This window comes from Podarcis pityusensis (genome assembly GCF_964106645.2).
Source record: "Podarcis pityusensis genome assembly, chromosome: 3".
Lineage (NCBI taxonomy): Eukaryota > Metazoa > Chordata > Lepidosauria > Squamata > Lacertidae > Podarcis > Podarcis pityusensis.
The window spans coordinates 28,459,582-28,483,078 of NC_138026.1; the positions used below are offsets into that span (position 1 = coordinate 28,459,582).

At 40.0% G+C, this 23,497-nt stretch overlaps 2 protein-coding genes across 4 annotated transcripts; one reads left to right on the forward strand and one right to left on the reverse strand.

Annotated features, from left to right (window-relative positions):
• Positions 1–34: 34 nt before the first annotated feature.
• Positions 35–6,608, reverse strand: ITGB1BP1 (integrin subunit beta 1 binding protein 1). 2 transcript variants are annotated; one of them, XM_080999391.1, is made up of 8 exons: positions 6,494–6,608; positions 5,733–5,944; positions 4,973–5,074; positions 4,249–4,327; positions 3,128–3,264; positions 2,462–2,554; positions 1,704–1,853; positions 35–400 (listed from the first exon to the last, which is right to left on the reverse strand). In XM_080999391.1, exons 3-8 carry the CDS (start codon positions 5,042–5,044, stop codon positions 329–331), a joined length of 603 nt encoding a protein of 200 aa, XP_080855517.1. In that variant the 5' UTR covers positions 5,045–5,074; positions 5,733–5,944; positions 6,494–6,608; the 3' UTR covers positions 35–328. The 2 variants fall into 2 exon arrangements, with proteins under 2 accessions (XP_080855517.1, XP_080855518.1); XM_080999392.1 differs by lacking the exons at positions 4,249–4,327; positions 4,973–5,074; positions 5,733–5,944; positions 6,494–6,608 and having other exon boundaries at positions 2,462–2,550.
• A 94-nt stretch (positions 6,609–6,702) lies between these two features.
• Positions 6,703–22,817, forward strand: CPSF3 (cleavage and polyadenylation specific factor 3). Of its 2 annotated transcripts, XM_080999114.1 has the most exons (18): positions 6,703–6,837; positions 10,802–10,865; positions 11,530–11,627; positions 11,838–11,966; positions 12,171–12,348; positions 13,455–13,544; positions 14,211–14,361; positions 14,500–14,675; positions 15,037–15,195; positions 16,028–16,174; positions 16,801–16,953; positions 17,659–17,767; positions 18,039–18,137; positions 18,401–18,495; positions 18,904–18,991; positions 20,675–20,744; positions 21,456–21,552; positions 22,614–22,817. In XM_080999114.1, the coding sequence occupies exons 1-18, from the start codon at positions 6,767–6,769 to the stop codon at positions 22,716–22,718; spliced, it is 2,079 nt and encodes a 692-aa protein (XP_080855240.1). In that variant the 5' UTR covers positions 6,703–6,766; the 3' UTR covers positions 22,719–22,817. The 2 variants fall into 2 exon arrangements, with proteins under 2 accessions (XP_080855240.1, XP_080855241.1); XM_080999115.1 differs by lacking the exons at positions 18,904–18,991; positions 20,675–20,744; positions 21,456–21,552; positions 22,614–22,817 and adding an exon at positions 18,561–18,679 and having other exon boundaries at positions 18,401–18,529.
• Positions 22,818–23,497: the final 680 nt, after the last annotated feature.

Here is a 23,497-nt window from a genome sequence, read left to right on the forward strand (position 1 = left end):
TAGTCAGATTAGGCCATATTTAGAAAGACACGTCTTCTATTGATTTTTTTATTCATTTACAAAAATGGTATAAATCTTTTAAACACAAGATTTGATATTTAGCACAGAAACTCACGCATGGGCAGTTGAGCTCTGAGTGACAGTTTGGGAAACAAACAAATGGTATTTTACCAAAAAAACCCAACAACTTCATTCCTTTGAACAGTATGTTCAAGCAGTTAACAAAAAAGTTCACATCTACTCCAAAATACTTGTTTTCATTCTTCTCCAATTGCTGCAGTCACAGCAAGCAATCCTTCCTCTCAGCATGAAGTGCAGCTGTAGAAATTCAGGACTTCTCGGATGTTAAAACAGAGTCAAAGGCTGTTGACAGCACCTTACAAATAGCTTGTGCTTGTTCCTGCATTTTATAAACAGAAAGAGTTGCTCATACTTGTTTTCATGAACATGAAGAAGCATTCAGCCTCAAGCCCATCTCAAAGTTTCAGCATTTCCCTTACAGCATGCTTTGCTTTGATGACATTTCCTATCTTTAGCTAGGCTGCCAATGTGGTGCCATCCAGGTACTTGGAACTGCAACTCCCAATAGCCCCAGCCAGCATGACCAGTGGCGGAGGTAATTAGAGTTCCAGTCCACAACATCTGGAGGGCACCATGTTGCCTATCCCTGATCTAAAGCATTCTATGTAGAGCAGTGGGGTCGGTCCAGAAATGTGACTTGCAAGCAAGAGTTGCTATTTTAGAAATTGCCAGCAGAAATGTATCATCAGAGTTTGATATTCCAGATAGGCTATTTGTTAACAGAGGGACAGCTCCTGCGTGTATACTGGGTTTCCCTCGTTTACCAAGCAGTTGCCAGTATAGGGCTCCAGGGCATTTAAACTCAAAGCCTATCACCAAGTGATATTAGTGCAGTATTTGCTAGCATACATATGGCACTTGGAAAGCCAGGCTGGTGCATTTAAAGTTCAAATATATGGCAGCGACAAAGCTATGAGAATAAAGGTTAGTGTTATGCTCTCCTAGTGGTTCAGATTTCCACTTGAAGCCCTGTGAACTGGTGATGCCACCCACCTTTAATTAATAAAGCTACAGATTTAATTAAGGGGGTACTTTATCCCACAAATCTGTAAGGTAGAGTGATTGACAGGGAGAAAATAAATGTACCAAAGAAGCACATGCAATTAATTTGAAATTACAAAACTGCCACTATCTTATTTTCACATGGGCTCCTGCTCTTTTGCTACTTGCACTGCTGCTGCTACAGAAGATAAGGGCTGTGGCAGGAGCAAATGCACATGAAATTTAGAGTCGCTCTGACACTTGCACAGATAGCGGTGCCTGGCCAATCTGGCCGGTGTGCCACAAATCATGTCTTAAGTAGGAGGTAGTATTACTCTAGTATATGCATGTAATTGCTCCTATCTTAATTCTGTCTCTATTCTAGCGATCTGGGAAACAGGCAGCAAAATATGGGAGGGCAGACCAAGCCATGAAATCTGCCTGTGCCACAAGATGACTACACAACATTTCCTTATATAGGCCGCAATGGTACAAACCTATTTTGTCATGTTTTGGTCCAGTACATGTAGCTAGACATAAGGCACAAGCATACGATAGCACTTTGCATATTTTATGACTTATTGTCAACCTAGAATTATCCAGCAAGTGTTTTTTAAAGTAATATTAAGCATGAACCTTACCATACTATTACACTGGTATATCCAAAGGTTGTACTCTTCATAGTTTGTATCGGTTGTCTTTAAAGCCAGTAAACTCTTCCCTGCCCCAAGGCCATCATCATAGCAGACCATCCGAACAATTAGGTAGAGTGCATGTCTATGCAAAACATCCTGAAAATGCCATGTGTTAATTTGTCAGTTTCATTGCTTGCAGCCAATGGGCATTACAATATAAATCACAAAAACAAAAAAGACAACCTAAGAGTAAATTAAAACATCAATTTTCAGAACTGCAAATTGCCAAAACTTAAAATTATGAAGTTTCCCAAATCTAGAAATTCCCTTGGCAGTCACCCATAACTTTCTCTACCTCCTATCACATACAAAGCTATTCTGTAGGTAGCAAAATTGTCTACATCAGCCAGAAACCATCTGCTTTTGAACTGATTGACTTTAAAAAAATCTGGAGTGAATACAGAAATCTGTTATTAAGTGAACTGTGCAAAAGGTAATAAAGACTATAGTCAAGAATGTTTACAAAAAGATGATAATGTGTGTCTAACAGGAAAAAGGTTATTACTGCAAAGAAACAGAACTGTAATAGTTGGATATAAATTTCAATACACCAAACTCAGAACTTGGAATTCTTTGTATAATCAAAGTCCATTTTGGTATCTTCAGGAGAAAAAAAATCATATCACAATTATCGTCAGAAATATTCTGAGATGGTATTACTGGATAAATTGAATAAGGCATATTTAAAACCAGGAGCAACTTACATACTGGTCCAAAGTTGTGACTTTAATACCATACTTGGAAACTCCCATAACGAATTCTTCTTCCCCTGGAACAAAGGGTAGCTTTCCATCTTGCTTTGGAAAAAAACCAAAAAGGAATTATTGTAGGCAGAGACAGTTTGATGACAAAACAAGTCTGATACAACTTGTATGTTCTCATGTAAATAAATAAGCAGCAACAGCCTTCAAAATAAGTCAAAAGAGTGACAATAGCTCTGTGAAGGTTTATTGACAATAACAGATACGGTACTTTGCTACTTCATTTTACACCGCAGAAGCCAAGGTACTGCACACACGCTAAGTTTCTGAAGCAGAACAGAAATAAATGCTTTCTAGTGATTCAAAAACAAGTCAAAGTTTCCTGGAGCATGATCCCTTTTTTAACACCCTTGCTCAGCTATTCTATCTTGAGACCATCAGCCACAGCAAATGTTTAGACATTACAATGTACCAAGAAAAAGGTTATCAAAAACAGCCAATTTCCCAGACTCCCAGCCCCGCTTTCAATACCAGTGAGGAACAGTCATCTGGAACTCAGCAGAACTGGAAACCAATTCTTAAAGATGGCTTAGACTAAGATAGTTTCCCAGGGCCACAGTTTCCCCATAAAAAGACCCAAGGGGACATATAGCCAAGGTCAGTCTTTACCTGTGCCACATCTATGTAATTTATCAAGTCCAATGGTCCCTCCAAAGTCTTGCTTTCATCAAGCTTCAGTTTTTCAATGGCACCGACATATTTTACTCTAAATTCTGCACAAGTATCTGAGTTGCTATTGCTCTGGCCTATAAAGAAGAAGACATTTAAACCATTACTCCATCATTTTATCAATTGGCAAACTTATTGGGCATTCAACCATTTAAAATGACTCAGTGTAGTATTTATCTAAATAACTAACTGGAATTACTTCTGTTGTGCAACAGTGGTCTCCATACCTCCCCCCTTGCACTGTCCCAAAATCTGTTCCACAGTTTGGAGAAAGCCCCAGGACAGATTTGGGGAGCATATGGGGGGAGGATGGGAACAGAACGTGAGGACAAAATGTTGAATTGTGTCCCTTTTCTTAAAAAAAAAAAAGAAATAAATAAAAGTGTCACCTAAATAAGATTTATTGTTTTCCCCGGGCTTATTCCAACCACATTAAAATATCTATCTTGCAAGAAAGCAGAACTGAATCAGGGGATGACTTAAATTTCTTATATTGGGGTACCAGAGGTTTCTGCAAATACAGAGCATAAAACCAAGTGTGTTGCTTTGGATACATGGAAGCATAAGGAAACCTCAGAACATGGTACGACCACAACATTACACCAAATGTAAGCTTGAAAATAGGGACACTTTCTAGTGAAATTTCAAAAGGCAGAGGAGCTGCCCAGCAAAGTTTCCATCATGAACAAAACAGGATTCTGAAGTCCTGTCTAGCTTTTTGCCTGTCCATAGAAATACCAGATACAGAGGAAATTATACAAATTAGTAAAGGCAGCCGATCTATACAAAAAGACAACAAATCACACAGATTGACATCATAATATAAAAATGTGATGCATATACTGCAAAGGTGTATATTACATAATTTTATTTGTATATGCACAGATGATGTAATAATTTGTAAGTAACAGCAGACTCAGTGTTGTTTTCTGCTTTAAAAAATTAGTAAAGTTCTGTGTCAGCATGTTCACATTTCTAGATACAGCTTCAATTAGTTATGAAACTCATCTATGCATTCTGACAAATAACAGAATGACTTTAGGCCATCATCAATTTCCTACCTGAACTTTTTGTGGAGTCTGTATCTAGACTAGCCACAGTACTAGATCGTGAAAGCCCACCAAGACTGGAATCCACTGACTAGATAAGGAAGAATACATATGAAAGCATTATGAAGTTATGCAGGTCAAATAATATTTAAAAGTGTGCTTTCTTATAAACTCATGAATTAAAGGCATGAATTAAACCAGAAGCATGATTAATGAAGGCTTATTCCTATAACAATAAACCATAGTTTGTTACATCCAAATGCAGCTACGGAATAACACATCACATTGCAGTACAACATCCTTCAACAATAAGAACACTTTAAATTCCTTCTTTCTCTCTATTCCACAAGCTAAGCAGTATTTCATCATTTACAATTGACTTTCAGTGGCAGCATCTATGCTTATAGGACTTAAGATAACTAGGAGTTATTTTTCTTTGTCATGACGGTACAAAATATGTACAATTTTTAATGTAGCTGGTTGACTTTAGTAACATCAATTATTCTCAATTTGAATGCCAAGTCTGCATGAAGAAATAGCAAGTATAACAAAAAGGATATGAACATTTTTGTAAATGTAGATTCATCCCTAACTCTAAATATCTTCAGGATGTACATCTGAATGCACCATTTAGCAGATGCCAAACTTCCACAATGTCATACAAGGGATAACTGACTGATATGAATATATTTTAAAATTTGTCAATTTTCAAGGAGGCATACCCAAATTTGCTTACCTTACTTTTGGTACTAATTTCACTGCTTTGTGAACTGCTGCTACTATGCCGCTTTTTTCCTTTTCTGAACATTTTTAAATTGACATAGAATCAGTGAGAATACTGTAAAGAATGAAAAGAGAGTCCTGTTTGCCACCCCAATATAACTCCAATTCTACATACACATAAACACCTCATAGATATATATTTACATTTGTTATGGAGGTTCAAATCTGCCAGTTAAAAGGCAGAGTCAAGCAACTGCCATTAAATGACTGTCAAGCTGTGGTTTCCACAGTGCCAAGTTTAAAACTGAAAAACAAAATATATGTTTCATGGTTGTGATCTCTGCTTATTAGTAATGAATATAAATATCTCAAAACTCAAACAAAGGTTCTTCAAAATATTCTAAAAGCAGATGCTTACTGTCACTACTCCGTCAACAGTATGAATGCTTGTAGAACCATGCTTTCCTTTAAAATTGTGTACATTTCATTGGATGCTAACAAATTTCTACAGACTTTCCTAGAAGGACAAGCTGAGACACAAGCAATACTTGATATCTCTTTATCTATTTTATTTGTCGTCATTTTATTGCTATTGTACATCACCATGACATTTTCTATGGTTTGACAGTTTGTAAATATTCCAAACACGTAATATTTAACATGCAGGTTTACACAGATTTTTTGTTGAAACCCATTTCTCCACTAAAAGTACAATTAATGGAGGAAGGTGTTCTGAAAAACTACAGTGCTATCTGTACTTGTCTTGACGTTACCTGCAGAGTGGAAGGAATGAGCCTGGCTCGTTTTAGAACTGACATTTTCTCCACATGATTTCAGAAGAGGGGTGCCTCCCCTTTCCCCCTTCTCTTTTTCTTTATGCCGTCAACAGCGGACATCGCAGGCAGAAATACAGCAAATGAAGATTCTCCGCCTCACTACATTACCACAGCAAAAAAAGCTGCCACTGCTGCAGTCGCCGCAAATCCTGCCAAAAGGAAAGAAAACAAAAACCAACAGCTTGGTCACTGTTAACATCATTTCCACTGCCTGGAGTTTTCTGCATTTCGTTTCTCTCTGACCTCGCTCCTTACAATCCTCTTTCACTCGCCACCTTCGAATATACAGTAGTACCTCGGGTGAAGAACTTAACCGTTCTTAACCTGAAACTGTTCTTAATCTGAGGTACCACTTTAGTTAATGGGACCTCCTGCTGCCACTGCGCTGCCACTGCACGATTTCTGTTCTCATCCTGAAGCAAAGTTCTTAACCCGAGGTACTATTTCTGGGTTAGCGGAGTCTGTAACCTGAAGCGTCTGTAACCCGAGGTACCACTGTACTTCGTAGATCCGGTAACGTGGATTCCATTCCATGAAACTTTATATTGCCTAAATAAGTCGGTCAGCCTTTTCAGGAGCCACAAGACACTTTGTTGGCTTTGCTGCCAGAGACTGACTGACCCAGTTATCCTGCTCTTAGCAGAACTGAAAGGGCACCAGGAGCATCACCCCCTACCTGACCCAAAAATGACCCCTACCTTTCATTCCCACCACAATGAAATACTGAGCACAAGGAAGCCCCTCCCCGTTCTGCTTCCGGGTAGCAACCGTCGCGTCGGAGAACTTACGCTCCGTCTGCCTCTTCCGCTCTAGGACTTTTCGAAGGACTTTTTTAGCGCAGAGACTCTATGGTGCGGAAGTGATGGAGAGGGAACGCTCACTTTCCGGCTGCGCGAGCGAGGCTGTGGACGAAGTACAGGTGCCGGCGAGGGCCAAGCCAAGAGGGCGCGCCGTGCCTCTTCCTCGCGGAGATGGCGACGAGGAGAAGGACCGAGGCGTTCATTCCCGCCGAGGAGAGCGACCAGCTGTTGATTCGGCCCCTGTGAGTGGCTGGGACGGTCTCGCACGGGCTGTTCCGCGCGCCGCAGCGGCCTTCGGCTGACCAACCGCCCTTGCTGCGCGCGTGCGCACTCTCTCGCTCTGCCCCCTCGCGCGCCGAGCTTAAAGGGCTCCCATGTCCGCCGTTGCAAACCCTCACCGAAAGCATTTCTCTCATATATATAGAGGGGGAGGGAGGGAGGGAGGAGAAGGATATCTTCAATCCTGGGCTGTGAACCAGTAATTGCCTAACAGTATCATGTTCTGGATAAATAAAACCTCTGAGAGTATCTATATTTATAAAGGTAAAGGGACCCGTCACCATTAGGTCCAGTTGTGGCCGACTCTGGTGTTGCGGCGCTCATCTCGCTTTATTGGCTGAGGGAGCCGGCGTTCAGCTTCCGGGTCATGTGGCCAGCATGACTAAGCCGCTTCTGGAGAACCAGAGCAGCGCACGGAAACGCCGATTACCTTCCCGCCAGAGCAGTACCTATTTATCTACTTGCACTTTGACGTGCTTTGGAACTGCTAGGTTGGCAGGAGCAGGGACCGAGCAACAGGAGCTCACACCGTCATGGGGATTCGAACCGCCGACCTTCTGATCGGCAAGTCCTAGGCTCTGTGGTTTAACCCACAGCGCCACTAGCATCCCTATCTATATCTATATCTGTATGCAAATCAGGAAGATTTTGGGCATGACATGGCGGGACATATCTCAAACGAAGACATTCCTAGCATGTTCGCACTACTGTCTCAGCGACACTGGCTTGGTCGTGTCCACAGAATGGAAGATGGCAGGATCTCCAAGGACAGCGCTCTGCAGTGAGCTGGCTTCAGGCACCAGACCAGCTCTTCATTACAAAGATGTCTGCAAGTGAGACATGAGAAAGGCTGGCAACATGAACCCTTGCAGATGACTGCAGTCCCTGGAGACAAGACAGACAAGGTGTGTGTCTACAGCAGCAACCAGAGGAGGAAGGCAGACATACAGAGAGAAGAAACGCCATGGTGCATCTACAGCAGCATAACCAAATGCTTATATCTGCCCCAGCTGCAGCAAAACATTGCTGTCCCATTTAGTGTATTGGTCTGTACAGCCACAGCAGGCTCTGTAACTCTCCAGTAGTTTGACTTCACTCTTGAAAGCACACTCCTCCATTGCCTCCCAAGACAGATGCCAGCCACAAACATATACAGTGGTACCTCGGGTTACAGATGCTTCAGGTTACAGACTCCGCTAAACCGGAAGTAATACCTTGGGTTAAGAACTTTGCTTCAGGATGAGAACAGAAATCGTGTGGTGGCAGCAGGAGGCCCCATTAGCTAAAGTGGTACCTCAGATTAAGAACAGTTTCAGGTTAAGAATGGACCTTCAGAACGATTTAAGTTCTTAACCCAAGGTACCACTGTACATACTTAATCATTCATACACACACACACACACACACACAGGTTTTATTTATCCCAAACATGATGTCGTTAAGCAATTGTTGATTCACAGTCCAGGGTTCAAGCTTCATGGGGGATCATGGTTAGAGTCAGGAGATGGTCCCTTGATTGTTTGGATTGTCTCTGTGGTTTTGAATGAGATACTCTGTCAAGCCTTGGATAGGTGACAGATGTGTTAAGTGGATGAGGGAGCACTTTTAGAGATGGCAGAGAGCTATAAGTTGGTTGATAGCCTACATTGAGAGTGCAGGAACTCTATGGGGATCTGAGTGGGGTAACTGGCCTTCTCTCTAGTAGCAGTTGCCTGCCTTGTGTCTCCAGTTATTGTCAGCTTGCATTTTTGTAAATAAAGACAATAATACAAAGTCTGTCAGCTTCCAGTGGTCTCTTAGAGGATGTAAACTCAGTGCTAGTGGAATTTCTCCCCCATTCATAGATTCTGCATTTATGTCTTCAGGCAAATGCTTCATGAGACAAGGTGTCAATAGGAATTTTTGTTTTCTTTCATTCATAGCAATGAGAATCCTTTCAGGCTGTCAGGTATTATTTTGGAAGCCTGTCGTCAGAAATGTTGTGGAGATGGCAGAGCAAAATGCTGAGTCACATGCTGCTGCTATGTTTTCCTGTTATGTTTGGGCATGAGACATGCCCCCACAAGTCCAGTCCCCCCCCCCCACTGCAGGGCTATGTGTACAGTATCTCTCATCTTATTAATTGCTGAGTCACCGCCATTCTGTGGGCTTGGTAGATCTAGTGATTCATTTCCCAGTAGATCCTTCCTCCCTAAGATGTTAGGAAGTAGGCTAGTATACTTTTATTGGTAAGTTGCTACAATAACTGTTGCTCCTTAGTCTGAAACAGCCTGAAATGTTTTCAAAGCACTCTGTTGATAGAACCAGTTTATACATTACTACATAGAATCTACTCTAAACCTTACACTGCAAGGATCACATTTACTCTAAGAAGTCAAGCAGCCTTTCTTTTCTCACCAACTTTCTGATTTATCCTTATACGCCTCAGCAGCTTGTACAATTTTTGGCCATTATTGTAGAAACTTTCATTCTAGCTGGCTTAGCTAAATGGATGAAGCATCATTGATTTCATGACAGGATTACCTTATCTTTTGTCTAGACAAGGCCTTAGCTTCAACAGCTCATTGGAAGCTCATGCTTAATTTTTAATCCATCATCTCCCTTAATCATTTCTCTTTCACTGTTTTCCAACAAGGAGCCCTTTATCTTTTAAGGGTGACCTACAATCCTTGTTTCTAGACATATGACCTTTAATTCAACTGTATTAATTTAATGTCTGAATGGGCCTGTTTCACTGTGATCCTGGATTTGTTTAATCATCTCTGCTACTTTATTTAGTTACACCATAGACATGCATGAAGCTAGAATAAAAATTGTGACTTGTTTACTTTAAATACCACATTCTGTAGCTGGCTTCTAAGTAACCATTTTCCAAGTTGCCTGGATATGCTGCAGGCAACCAGGCAGGAAACCTATTGTAAATTGGAGGTGTGTTGGTTCTTTTGCTTTAGGACTCAGCAGAAGCCAAAAATGACTAGGCTTAGTGTGTATGGACAGGTGTCCTTGTGAAATTTGTTTTAGACTAGCTGACCCCTGTAGCCATATTTGCAACTCTGTTTTGTTCCGTATTACATTCTGCAAAATCTCTAGAAATCTGAGGAGCAGGAAATGCAAGTCATTTCTCCCAAATTGTCTTGAATCTGATGAGCTATGGAAGGAATAATTGTTGAGTTGATTTAAATGATCAACTACATCTCTTACTATAATTGAGTTCATTACAGAGTGTGGTATGCCTTTATATCCAAATGTGCACTTACATAACTAGGGCTGCAATCTTCACTTATCTCGGAGTTACCTCCACTGAGTTCAATAGGATTTATTCTAGTTAGGACTGTGCTGTTGTGAAGCACGGCTTTCAAGAGGTTTCAGTTCACATTTCACATTATTGCCTATTTTGGTTCCTCTCTTTGAAAATGGGTGCAGATGTTGAACTGGGTTCTTAGTTGAAATTCACAATATGAATGAACCTGGGCAAGTCTTGGACTTGCATGCTCTCTCATCTTAGTTGTGAGGAGGTGATCAGAATCTTTTGCTTCAGTTGTTAACTAACTGTTTTTAATGTTATGCCTAACCATGTATAAGCTGTGGTTAGTCTTGTATACATTTTACTTAGAAGTTATTTCAAAATGTGGTCTAAATAGTAGGCTCGATTGAAGGAACAATAGTTCAAGATTAGCTGCAGTTTAGGGTTCAGATGTATTGTTAAAAACAAACATGAAAGCTTCCATTCTCCTTGGGGAGCACATGAGCCCGAGGCTTGCCCAGGGCTGTTCACATAATGCTAAACCATTGTTTAGCATTACATCCAAATCAGGCCATGGAATTAAACCAAAGATATTACTTTGCTTGGACAGTTACATATAGTTGTTTTTATATCAGTGGGTTGTTGATTGTTTTTTGTAATTTGTCACAACTTTCTTTTCACAGAGGTGCAGGGCAGGAAGTAGGAAGATCATGCATTATTCTGGAATTTAAAGGAAGGAAGATCATGGTAATCATTGACCTAAGTTATTTATTAACGTTTTGTCACAGTAGACATCTTTGACAGTAAATATTCAAAGCATTCTACCACTGCAAACCTCTGAAGGATTGCCTTCTTTCATATGAGCCTCTTCTGGTTCTCTCCTTGTATTGTTTCACGCACACAGCCCACACAAACACTATCTGAACTTTGATGAGTTGGGATGGACATGGGACATTTTCATTTTCAGTGTCCAGACTGAGGAAAGCCCTCCCCAGAAGTTTTGTAGGGCTACCACATTGCTCACTTTTCAGCAGTGGCATAACGTTGGTTGCCAACACCTGGGGCAGGCATGTGCCGGGCGAGGGTTGCCAAGCTAGCCCTCACCTCCGCCACTGTCCGAGTGACAGTGCAGGGATGCATTGAGCTGACATGGAAACTTTCCAAAGTTGTGTTCCTTTTATGGAGCATTGCCAACAGTGCTGGTCACTCCCCCACCCATTTCCTTCAAATGAGAGGAGAAACATTTGGGTTACACTAAGATCACATGCTTTTAAATATTTGAAATATCAAGATGCAACATAAACTTTACTGTTTTGATGTAAAAGAGCAATCATCAGTGTATAAGTATGTGTTAATACCATATACTAGTTGTTTGTAGAAATACAATTATTGGTCATCTTTTTTTTTTTAGCTTGATTGTGGAATCCACCCTGGCCTAGAAGGAATGGATGCACTTCCATATATCGATCTGATAGACCCAGCTGAGATTGATCTCCTCTTGATTAGTCAGTAAGTGATGTGTTGCTCAATGCTGAAGGCTGAGGGGGATTTTGTGTTTTTATTTTAAAATCCTGAGACTCTGTAACAGATTTGTTAAGCTTTGCTGATGTTGAAGTGTTAAGTGTTAGCTGTTTTGTTACTTGATCTTTTGTTGAAACAAAAATGCCATGCCATGGTATTATAGGGCTTGATTCTGAAATCTGATCTTGCCTCTTTCAGTTTCCATTTGGATCACTGTGGGGCATTGCCATGGTTTCTGCAGAAGACAAGTTTTAAAGGGAGGACCTTCATGACCCATGCTACAAAAGCAATTTATAGGTGGCTTCTGTCAGATTACGTCAAAGTTAGGTGAGTTCATCCTCATACTTGTGGGATAAAACTTTTGTGAAATGATACCGTAATTTGAACAATGGATGTGTAATATTTTTGCCTGTTGCATTGTTGCCCTGTAATCTCAAGGGCACTTTGTGGCGACCGTCTTCTGAGTCTGGCACAATCTTATCTTCAAAAACTGGGGAACAGGATGACATTTTGCCTTACTATTTTATACAGCAATATATCAGCAGATGACATGCTGTATACGGAGACGGACTTGGAAGAAAGCATGGACAAAATAGAAACTATCAACTTCCATGAAGTGAAAGAGGTGGCGGGAATCAAGTTCTGGTGTTACCACGCAGGCCACGTTCTGGGAGCAGCCATGTTTATGATTGAAATAGCTGGAGTGAAGGTATTTCCTTAGCTCACTAGATAATCCAAGTAGGCTTGTTATCAGTGGGCCTTTATTTATATTAATTTACCTCTTCAGTGTGTTTTGTGGGTATAGGATTTATTCACCATCACATTTCTATTAAACCTGTCACATTAAAGCTCCATGGTGTAAGTCAGAGGTAGGGAACCTTGGAACTGCACCCCTCCAGTCCTCTCTGCCTGGCCCTTGAGACTCATTTGGCCACACACCCAGCCCTCACTGACCCTTTTCCATGGCTTCATTGAGTGCTTTAGCTTGGGGGGAATGTGTGATAATACCTCTTGCTGGCTGAAAATTTGATAATGCCCCTTGCTTGCCTGGATAGAGGGTGAAGAAGCTTTCATGTGTTCATGTGTGTTTATTCTAAATGTGTGTGCACCTGTACAACTGGAATGTAGTCTATGTCAGATCCATTATGAAGGACTTAGTTTTTGGAAATGGGTATTTTCAGTTCTTCCCACACAATAGCAGGTTTAAACACTGCTAGCTTTTATTATTGCAGGATAGAAAGATTAGCACATACTCAGGCACTCAGCAGAAGTAATTTTAGCATCAGAAGTAGTGATAACAGCAGAATAAGTTCCGCTTTCGCATCTCATTCATTTACAACCTATAGAAACATTACATCCAACTTACGTCACCCTGCTTAAGCAAAGTAGATACTACCAGGCCAATGTGAAGTCAATTCTTAGGGATTCCTTTAATTCCAGTGAGCATATCCTAGATTTCTATGGTTGTTCCACCCACCTTTTGCCTCTGCCTCTGCCCACCACTGGAGTGTGGCCCGTTGAAGTTTGCTCACAAGGGAATTGCAGCCCTTGGCTAAAAAAGGTTCTTCACCCCTGGTATAAGCTATTGTTATTGGAAGTTAAGGGTTATCCATCTGTAGTGCTCAAGTAGTATGCATGAAATTTCAACTTCCCCATCATATTTTGTGATACAGGCTTCCCCTTAAGCACTTACTGCTTGGTCCATGAAGGACTATGGATGAACCAATAGACATTGACCTAACTGTTAATTTTTTTTACAATGGTTTATATTAGTTTTTCTGTCTAATTACAGTGTACATTGTTTCTTTGTCAAAGCTTTTATACACAGGTGACTTCTCAAGACAAGAAGATAGGCACTTGATGGCAGCTGAGATTCCCAATATTAAACCAGATATTCTTATAATTGTAAGCTTCTATAATAATTTGAAGTGAAAACTCGAATAACATAGAAAGTGTTCACACTCCTTCTAACTAAGGCACCTCTATTTAACACACTCTGGAAGTGGGCAAATAGTGCAGTGCACTTAAAAAAAAGGAGTGCTCTTTGGTAATTTTATAAAGTATGATCAAAAAGTAATTTTTGCAAGTTTGAAAAATAAACCCCTTAAATGGCATATATGTGTATTTGTATGTGTATATATGGGATGAATATGATTTAAGAATATTTTTTGTGGGGGAAATCATAGGGCAAAGTTTATCGTCATACTACAATTCATGATTAATCATACAAAATAAGTTGTACACTCTTGTCTTAGAAAATTACAACAATATATCAAAATTTAGCTCTGGTTTATTAAATTCTCATGCTAGACATGTTTGAGATCAGGTATAGTGCCACAGCCATGCTGATCGACACAACTCATTACATTTTTGATGGTTTGAAGAAGCAATTCCTATTTTTGTGAGCAGTTGGTCTACATATGTTCTGGAGTGTGGGTGGCATATCCCGTGGCACTTTTTAGTAATCCCAAATAGGAATAGTGAGGCTGTGACTAGATTGTGGCATAGTCACACTGCCATTCTGGTCATGTGTCTCATCATTATTTTTAATGGTGTGTCTTTTGGCCTTAGGAATCTACCTATGGTACACACATCCATGAAAAACGTGAGGAGAGGGAGGCGAGATTCTGCAACACTGTACATGATATTGTAAACAGGGGAGGCAGAGGTCTTATTCCTGTGTTTGCTTTGGGAAGAGCACAAGAATTGCTTTTGATTTTAGGTATGTACCTGCACATCACCTCTTTCCAACTTTACATGTTCAGTGTGTCTGAAAAAACTACATGTCCATCTAAATTATATTTACTGTTCTTAGTTTTCATAATTTGTTAAAGTTGTGTGTTGTTTTTAAAAAACCTAGATGAATACTGGCAAAATCATCCTGAGCTTCATGAGATACCTATATACTATGCTTCCTCTCTGGCAAAGAAATGCATGGCCGTGTATCAGACCTATGTCAATGCCATGAATGATAAAATCCGCAAGCAAATCAACATCAACAACCCATTTGTATTCAAGCACATTAGTAATCTGAAGGTCAGTGTGAATAAATGAAATTTTAATAACGTGAATGTATAGAAAGGTTATGAAGAACTATAATTCTGACTTAAAATTGGGCATCAAACCCTTTTCAGAAGAATTCAGTCTACCAGCAACTCTTACCTGGGACTAGCACTAAACATGCCTCTGATAAGCATCCTTCTGGGATTCATGTATATGGCATCATTGCCAGAACCCTGCAGAAATCCTTTGAGCTCACTGAGGATCCCATAGAGTCCTTTATAAAAATACATCACTAAAAGACTTTTTGTCCCTGAGAGCAGGGGTAACAGTTAAGGTGGAACACTTTTCTCTGACTTTCATAAAATGGAATAATAATTATTCTTTGTTTACCTAGAGCATGGATCATTTTGATGACATAGGCCCAAGTGTTGTAATGGCTTCCCCCGGTATGATGCAGAGTGGTTTATCCAGAGAGTTATTTGAGAGCTGGTGTACTGACAAGAGGAATGGAGTCATCATAGCAGGATACTGTGTGGAAGGAACACTTGCTAAGGTGAGGTATACTTTGACTACTGGTATATGTTAATACACAGGGCAGGCAGCTTAAAATACTTGTTTTACCAGGGAATCTGGACTGAATTGGGCTACTATTTTGGTGTCCCTGTACTTACAATCTGATGCATACTTCAGTTTGTACCTTTTTTATTCTGAATGAAAGAATACCAAAGAAACACTGGTATGAAAAATCTCAAAGTTGGAATCCAGTGATGGAATATATCCAGAGGAGATTAGATATGTCACGGTGAATTGCATTAGAATAGGAAAATAGTAATATTTTGCTAAATAGAAATGTTGTGTGTTTGTTCTGGGAAGGAATTCTGTATTGACTGTTTTTTATACATGTATATATCTAGTGTAGGGATGCGGTGGCACTGTGGTCTAAACCACTGAGACTCTTGGGCTTGCTGATCATAAGGTCTGCAGTTCAAAACTGCATGACGGGGTGAGCTCCCGTTGCTCTGTCTCGGCTCCTGCCAACCTAGCAGTTTGAAAGCACACCGGTGTGAGCAGATAAATAGGTACCGCTCCGGTGGGAATGTAAATGGTGTTTCCGTGCACTCTGGCTTCCGTCACGGTGTCCCATTGCGCCAGAAGCGGTTTGTTCATGCTGGCCACATGACCTGGAAAGCTGTCTGTGAACAAACACTGGCTCCCTCGGCCTGAAATTGAGATGAGCGCCACACCCCATAGTTGAATTCAACTGGGCTTAACCGTCCAGGGATCCTTTACTGCCCTTACCTTTATATTTAATGTGTATCTTCATAATAACAATTAAATATTCTGAATGAAATAATATAATGGGTGCATTTTGTTTATTGTTGCAGCACATCATGTCTGAACCTGAAGAAATTACAACTATGTCAGGACAGAAACTCCCGCTGAAGATGTCTGTGGATTACATCTCTTTCTCTGCACACACAGATTACCAACAAACCAGCGAGTTCATCCGGGCACTAAAACCTCCCCATGTGGTTAGTGTTTATTTTTGTTATTTTCAAGAAGTACAGTTTTTGTCAAATCCCAATGCCAGTTCAACAAATTCCATTTTAACTAGCCAGAGGTGAACAGTAATCCAAAGTTGCAGCACCACTCCTCTTCCATGATAAACTATGCTTTTAAGTTTTCTGCCACATTTGAAACAAAAGTGATTTTTCTTGAGAGTGCTGCTGTAAACAGTGTGTAAAGCTTGTAGCTTCTGGAAGAAAATATGTGACTTACATGTCTAAAATGATTTGGAGGTAAATCAAGCGAACATGAAATGAAAGACGATAGAAGAAGAGGCAGGAAAATAAAGTGGTTGAAAAAGGGAGAGGAGATGATGTGGGAAAGGGTCAAATAACAATCCAAAGAGAGCTGACTTCCAAAGAGCTGTGTGGACTTCAGGGATTGTCTGACTTCACCCCCCACTGCAGCCCATAGCATCCACTCAAAAAAGCTGCTCTGGTTTGTGGGGCTCTCTCAGTCATATACAGGTGTAGGTTACAGGTGCATATTGATGACACCACCACTCTTCCTCCTCTTCCCTAAGCTGCCACCTTCCTGTCAACGCATCAGGAGTGCCTATATTTTGACAGCTAACAATGACTTTTTCATGCAGATATTGGTTCATGGTGAGCAGAATGAAATGGCCAGGCTGAAAGCGGCAGTAATACGTGAATATGAGGATAACGATGAAGTTCACATAGAAGTCCACAATCCTAGAAATACTGAAGCAGTAACACTAAACTTCAGAGGAGAAAAGCTTGCCAAGGTAAAAGGCTAACGTTTTCTTCATCACAATATGCACATTTACCTCATCATCAAAGGTTATTTCTTCAAAAATATATCTAATTCTTGCAAAAGGACAACTCAGTATATTGGATGATGAACACAGTGCACTGCTCTTATGTCATGAAGCAAAGCATCCTCTTGCCTTTGTTTAGGAAACTTGTTCTTGCTCTCATCCACAGCCCATTACAAATACACTGCTCAGTATGTTCCATAATCTGCTGTTGGATATTGCAGGGTTGCAGTTGTTTGAAGCCTTTGAAATATATTAACAGCTTCAAATAACATGCATGTGCACACTCTTTGTCTATGAACCCACCCAGGGCCACTACTCAGAGAGGTTGGGAGAACTAGTGATTCTGAAAAGGACAAGAATAGGCCAATCATAACATAGAGAACTATCACATGGGATTATTGGTGGGCTGTCCATTCTGAAGTTGAGAAAGAACATGGCAGCTTGTAAAGGGAGTTTTGTAATTGATGGGTACTTTTAAGTCATGCTTGCTGATAAATTCACCTTGAAATTTTGGTACATGGTCTAGTGCACAGAATGAGAAGTGATGCCGTATCCAGTTGTTCAAATGGGGACTGTTTTTCATCACCACCCATTTAAAAATATCTATCCTATTTGCAATTCCCATACACTTTCTTACATATAGTCTTGGTTTTTCTCTTGTGATTTCTCTAGGTTATGGGCTCACTAGCAGATAAGAAACCAGAACAAGGGCAGCGCGTTTCAGGGATACTAGTTAAGAGAAATTTTAACTATCACATACTTGCTCCATGTGACCTCTCCAGTAAGTAAAAGTGAAAACATTATCCTTGTTTCATTGGTTTGGATCCCTAACTTTCCTTATGTAACAGTATAGAGTTCCTGTTCACGGAAGGGGCTTTTGCATCTTTCTCCTTTCTACTTCTGTGAATGTGGGCCCCCAAAATCTGGAATTGGTGTGGGACAATGCAGCTGGTAGGGAGGAGGGAGATGAATAATCAGGCAGAAATTTACATGAGCAGAGCTGGAGCAACTTAGGGTAAAATGTTGTCTTTTTTGCTTTCATTTTTTTACAGATTACACTGATCTGGCTATGAGCACTGTGACACAAACACAAGCTGTTCCATACACAGGCTCCTTCAGTCTGCTTTATTATCATCTACAAAAACTAACAGGTGCGTAACTGGAGGAAGCCTCTTGAAGTCTCTCCAAAATTATTATTGGAACTTGCTTGATGAGAAGATCAGTAATGGCCAACAAACTGTTGAAACAACATCCAGCATAACCCACTGTGCAGCTGGAAGAGATTGTTGGGCACATTTTAGGACCATTTTGAATCCATGAGTTGCAATAGATGCACCCAAGTGGTATGTACAGAGTGTGCCCAAAAAATATTTAAGTAGTGATGCATTTATTGTGGTATTTTATATTTTTCAAGGTGACATAAAAGAAATAGAAGTCCAGGATAAGCCAGCTTTGAAGGTTTTTAAAAACATTACTGTGGTCCAAGAGCCGGGTATGGTGGTGCTGGAGGTAAGGACAGAATACAAGTTTCTGTATAACTGTTGTGATAACATACAAGTGGCTTTGAAACAGAGTTGGGCTTCCTGAGGTGAGGGAGTGCTATAATCTTATACCCCCACATACAATGTCAGGTAACCAAGCCTTTGAAGTCAGTGGGACAAGGGAGCAAGGCCGATAATGATGAATGTAGTAGATTGGCAGACTCATAACATAGCCATTCTAATAGCCTAGTCGCAACCACTTTGAACTTTATAGTTAAAGCCAACATAGTTTCCCTCTTAACCAGAATTTCAAACCAGCTACAAAACCAAATAAATGTAGAAAGCCAAAAACAAAATTACTTCAAATGGAATTCCAACAATTAATGTGCTCTTTAATTATTCTTTTTCCTCTCATTCTGCTTTTATCTCCCTCCAGTGGGTAGCAAACCCTGCTAATGATATGTATGCAGACACTGTAAAAACAGTGATACTGGAAGTTCAGTCCAATCCCAAAATTCATAAAGGTATTCCCCCTTTTTATTTTTATATATAGTATACTTTTAATAGTGTGTGTTTCTGTGAAAAGATGTGAACTAATTTTATATTGGAGAATACAGTTCTGCCAAGCCCAGGGTCCTGAGACACAATCCACTGTCTGGCTTCCCATTACTTTTAGCAGGGCTGAAATAAACAGAATTATATAAACTCCTCCCTTTAATATGAAACTGGATTTTGAGGCATGTATAATGTAGCATTATTAAAGTCAATTTCATGTGCAAATAGGTATATTAAAACACAGGGACATTCTTCTAAATTAAATCATGTCAATCATAGAACATGTTATTAATTGGAATTCTATAGGTCAAATAAGGGACACGGGTGGCGCTGTGGGTTAAACCACAGAGCCTAGGACTTGCCGATCAGAAGGTCGGCAGTGAGGGGGTGAGCTCCTGTTGCTTGGTCCCTGCTCCTGTCAACCTAGCAGTTTGAAAGCACGTCAGAGTGCAAGTAGATAAATATCTACTGCTCCAGCGGGAAGGTAAACGGCGTTTCTGTGCGCTGCTCTGGTTTGCCAGAAGCGGTTTAGTGATGTTGGCCACATGACCCGGAAGCTGTACGCTGGCTACCTCGGCCAATAAAGCGAGATGAGCGCCGCAACCCCAGAGTCGGCCATGACTGGACCTAATGGTCAGGGGTCCCTTTACCTTTTACTATAGGTCAAATATGTTCAGAATCTAACGTTCTGGGAAATTAATCTTCAGAGCAGAAACATACAGTAAGCCCACAACTTATGCAGGGGTTACATTCTGGAAATCATGCCTAAATCCAAAATGGGTTCAGTGGCAAGTGGAATTACCAAAGTCATTTTCCCCAGAACCCAGCCCCCTTTAAAAAAATTTAAAACTTCTGCCTTGCGCATAAAGCTGAATGCGCACAAGCTAAATGCACATAAAATGTGGGCTCACAGTATTATCTGTAATGAAATGGTACTAGATAAACCTGGTTCCTAAATGTATCAGCTGAAGAACTATTATTATTAAAAGTTATGCTGTTAATAGTTCTCCTGTAAATGCCAATAAGCTGCAACCTCATTTCATGTTAAGAAACAGAAGCCTGTAACATCACAAAGCTCATTCGGTGTCTTGCTTAGATACATATTTCACACCCACAGGGAGAAGGTGTGTGAGACCTTGTTGGTTCTCTTTCCTCCCCTTTGCCCCTGGAAAAGTGTGGGAAGTGGCACTGGTGACCTCAAAAAGAAGGGAGAATCTGCAAAAGCCATCTCCCTCCACCTGCCCTCCCCTGCCCCACTGGTGAGGAGGATCTCTCCAGTGAATCAAAAGCCTTCCATGGACAGAAGGAGCCCTTCAATTGACAACTGACAGCAAATTCTGGATTCAGCCCATAAAATGATTATACTTGTCTATAACCTAATGCATATCTATGAATCCAATAGTTACAACATGAAGTTCAGATCCAGCTATTCCCCTCCACACACACCAGCATGATCTGAATTAGCTAAGCACAACTTCATTTACATAATAATGTACAAGAAACCATTTAGACTTGTAGGAACTCAGTAGTATGTGCCAATATTTTCCTTGTCGTTTAATGCCTGTTACATTATAGCTACATATATGTAGCCCAGCTACATTATAACAAATGGCAATTACAATGGAATGTAAAATGTATGGTTTTTTTTCCAGCTGTGGTACATAAAATTCCTAAAAAAGAAGAGATAGATGCATATCACAAGAAGATGGAGATTATGCTTCAGTAAGTTATAACATCACATTATCCTCTCTTTCCCACAAAAGATGACTATCATATATTTTAGTACCTTTGTTATTGAACAAAATTAATTTGGGGGGCTTTCTCAAAATCTTGTATTTAGACCAGAGGTTATACTGAAAGGCCCAACATTTTTTAAGTGTTAAAATCCATCTAATAGTATGGAAATCATTCTAAAAAGGTTTGAATGTGGTTCTTTTCTAGAAATTTGTTTGAAACAGAAAGTTAGATTCTTAGGCTACAGTTCTATAGAAATCAGTGGGGCTTATTTTTGCAAAAGAAGCCAGAGGAACATTGCCCGGCTGTGAGGCATGAAGGCGGCTCCCTGCAAGGCCCTTTCCACCTGGCCTAGGGGGCGGGGCCCACACTCACCCAGCCCTGCTGTGTTAAATATGTATTCTGTAGTTGACCTCCTTTGTAATGTTTTATTTTGAACTCTTTAAGATGATATTTTAGTTTTCTGTTATGTTGCTTTGACTGTATACTCTGTATTTGACTTTTTTCAAATTGTTTTATTGATTTAATATGCTGTAAACCGCTTTGAGATTTTTCTTAAAAATATAAAACAGTATAGAAATTAATTAATTGATTAATTGATACAAAGGATCACACTGCTAAACAGAAAACACTGTAGTTAAATAGTTATATAATTTGGTGCCATTCTATGTTTATTACTGATTAGTCTTTCATTTCTAGGGACATGTTTGGAGAAGACTGTGTAAGTGCTAAGAAAGATAATGTACTGAGCATCACTGTGGATGGAAAAACAGCAAATCTTTCATTGGATACACGGGTATTTATAGCTACATTTCATGCTGATGTATTGTGTCTTGTGTAGCCGATGAGATTTATGATTAGGAATGTATGCAGCACCTCAGTAGGTTTTCTGAAATCTAACATCTAACCATGCATTTTGGTGACCATTGTCAGAATAAATTGTTCTTTTCAGAAGATTTCCAATTCATTATTGCATTTCCACTTTCAACACTTAACCTTTTGGTTGCTAGAAGATAGTGTGAAATAGAATGATAGAGTGATGTAGAATTGTTTCTTAAATTTCTGTCCACTTTCCAGCTAAAGCTCATAAAGGAACTTGCAATTATTGTTAATTTTAAAAAGTACTGTGTATAAATTAAATACTCAGAAGGATTACAGTAAATTATGTTTTGTAAGGAATGCTGGAGATCTGCTGGGTTGTTCCTCTTATATTGGGAGAAGTGGGGAGGGGAGGCAACTTTTGCTGATTCCTCCTTCCCCCTGCAGTCCCTCTCTACTTCTCTCAATATAAGAGGAACAACCCAGCAGATCTCCGGCATTTCTTACATCAGGATGCTGCTGCTTTACGGCAAACAATGTTCCCTGATAGACATTTTATATAGGTATGAAATAGTCAACCAAGCATCAGTAAATTCAGCATTCATGGCATTCTTTACACCCACCTACCCACTCAAAGTTCTTGAGACTGTGTGCTCTTAAATGAATTAAGAATGAATTGGACACATTATTGCTGGCATAACACCTAGAATTAAAGTGCCTTGTCAAGCTTGCTTAAGGCTGTTAAACTCAATGGTACTGACCAAGAGGCTACATAATTGTATGACTTTGGCTGAGATCTAGAAAGCAATTTAGGCTCAGATGTAGGGGTTTGTGGTAGCCCTTTGAAAGTTTCGACCACATTTCAAAAGCAGTTAGGGGAATTTAAGTCTAAATTTACATTGGATTCATGGAATGAGTTATGTGGGTGGGTGTTTAGATTTTTAAAAAATTGTCTGGCTTCTATGCAGAGTCTTCTCAAGAAGATCTGAGAAATAAATTAGAGACTTGCAAATTGATTCTTATTTTCTTCTCTTCTAGACTGTTGACCATGAACCAGGATGTGAAGATGATGATGAAACTCTTCGGGAAATGGTGGAGTTAGCTGCACAGCGACTCTACGATGCCATTACCCCTGTGCAATAAACTGATTGTCCATTGTATATTTTGGGGCCTATAGAAAAATTGTTACAAATCCGTTTATTCTTGACGTGGTTTTTTAAAAAATAAATGTTCTTTAACAAAGTACGTTTACCTTTTTTCTTAGCCATAAAACTGTTTTAGCCCCAAGTGAGCAGATGGCAATAGCAGACTTGTTGATATAAGATGGAAATGTATTATAGGAAGTGAGCCTTTTAATATGTTCTAAGAAGCAGAAATATGCAACCTCTTGTATGTGTAAGATAACATCATATTGTTAGGGACAGCTCCTCTGTAACAAAGTAATTGTGTTATCTTTTAAAAATATATTTAAAAATATGTCTCTTGTTAATGGCCTGATTATAAAACTTACAAAGACCAAAATCGCAAGTAACTTGTGGAAACTTCAGTAAGCTTCAGAAGTTCCCTCTTTTAACTATAGCCCTCTGCACCACCTGGGAATCTGCTCCAAGACACTAGAAACTATCTCTGATGTGACACCAGAGGTCACAGTTGGATTTCGGGAAAGTCCTAGAATGTGTATGAGAGCATACACAGATACATATATATGCACACACCTCTTTAGACCCAGTGTGTGTTTTGTGTCCTTGATTGACTTACAAGACATTAATTATCGCACAGACCTAAAATTACATACATGCACCAGAACGTACCTGGCAATGCTAGCTTCTTAACTCCAAGAGTAACAAAGTGAATTAAGAAATTTTATCTGCTCTGCTCTTGGTTCGTCTCCCCTCCCCACCCTGGCATTTTAGCACTTAGCT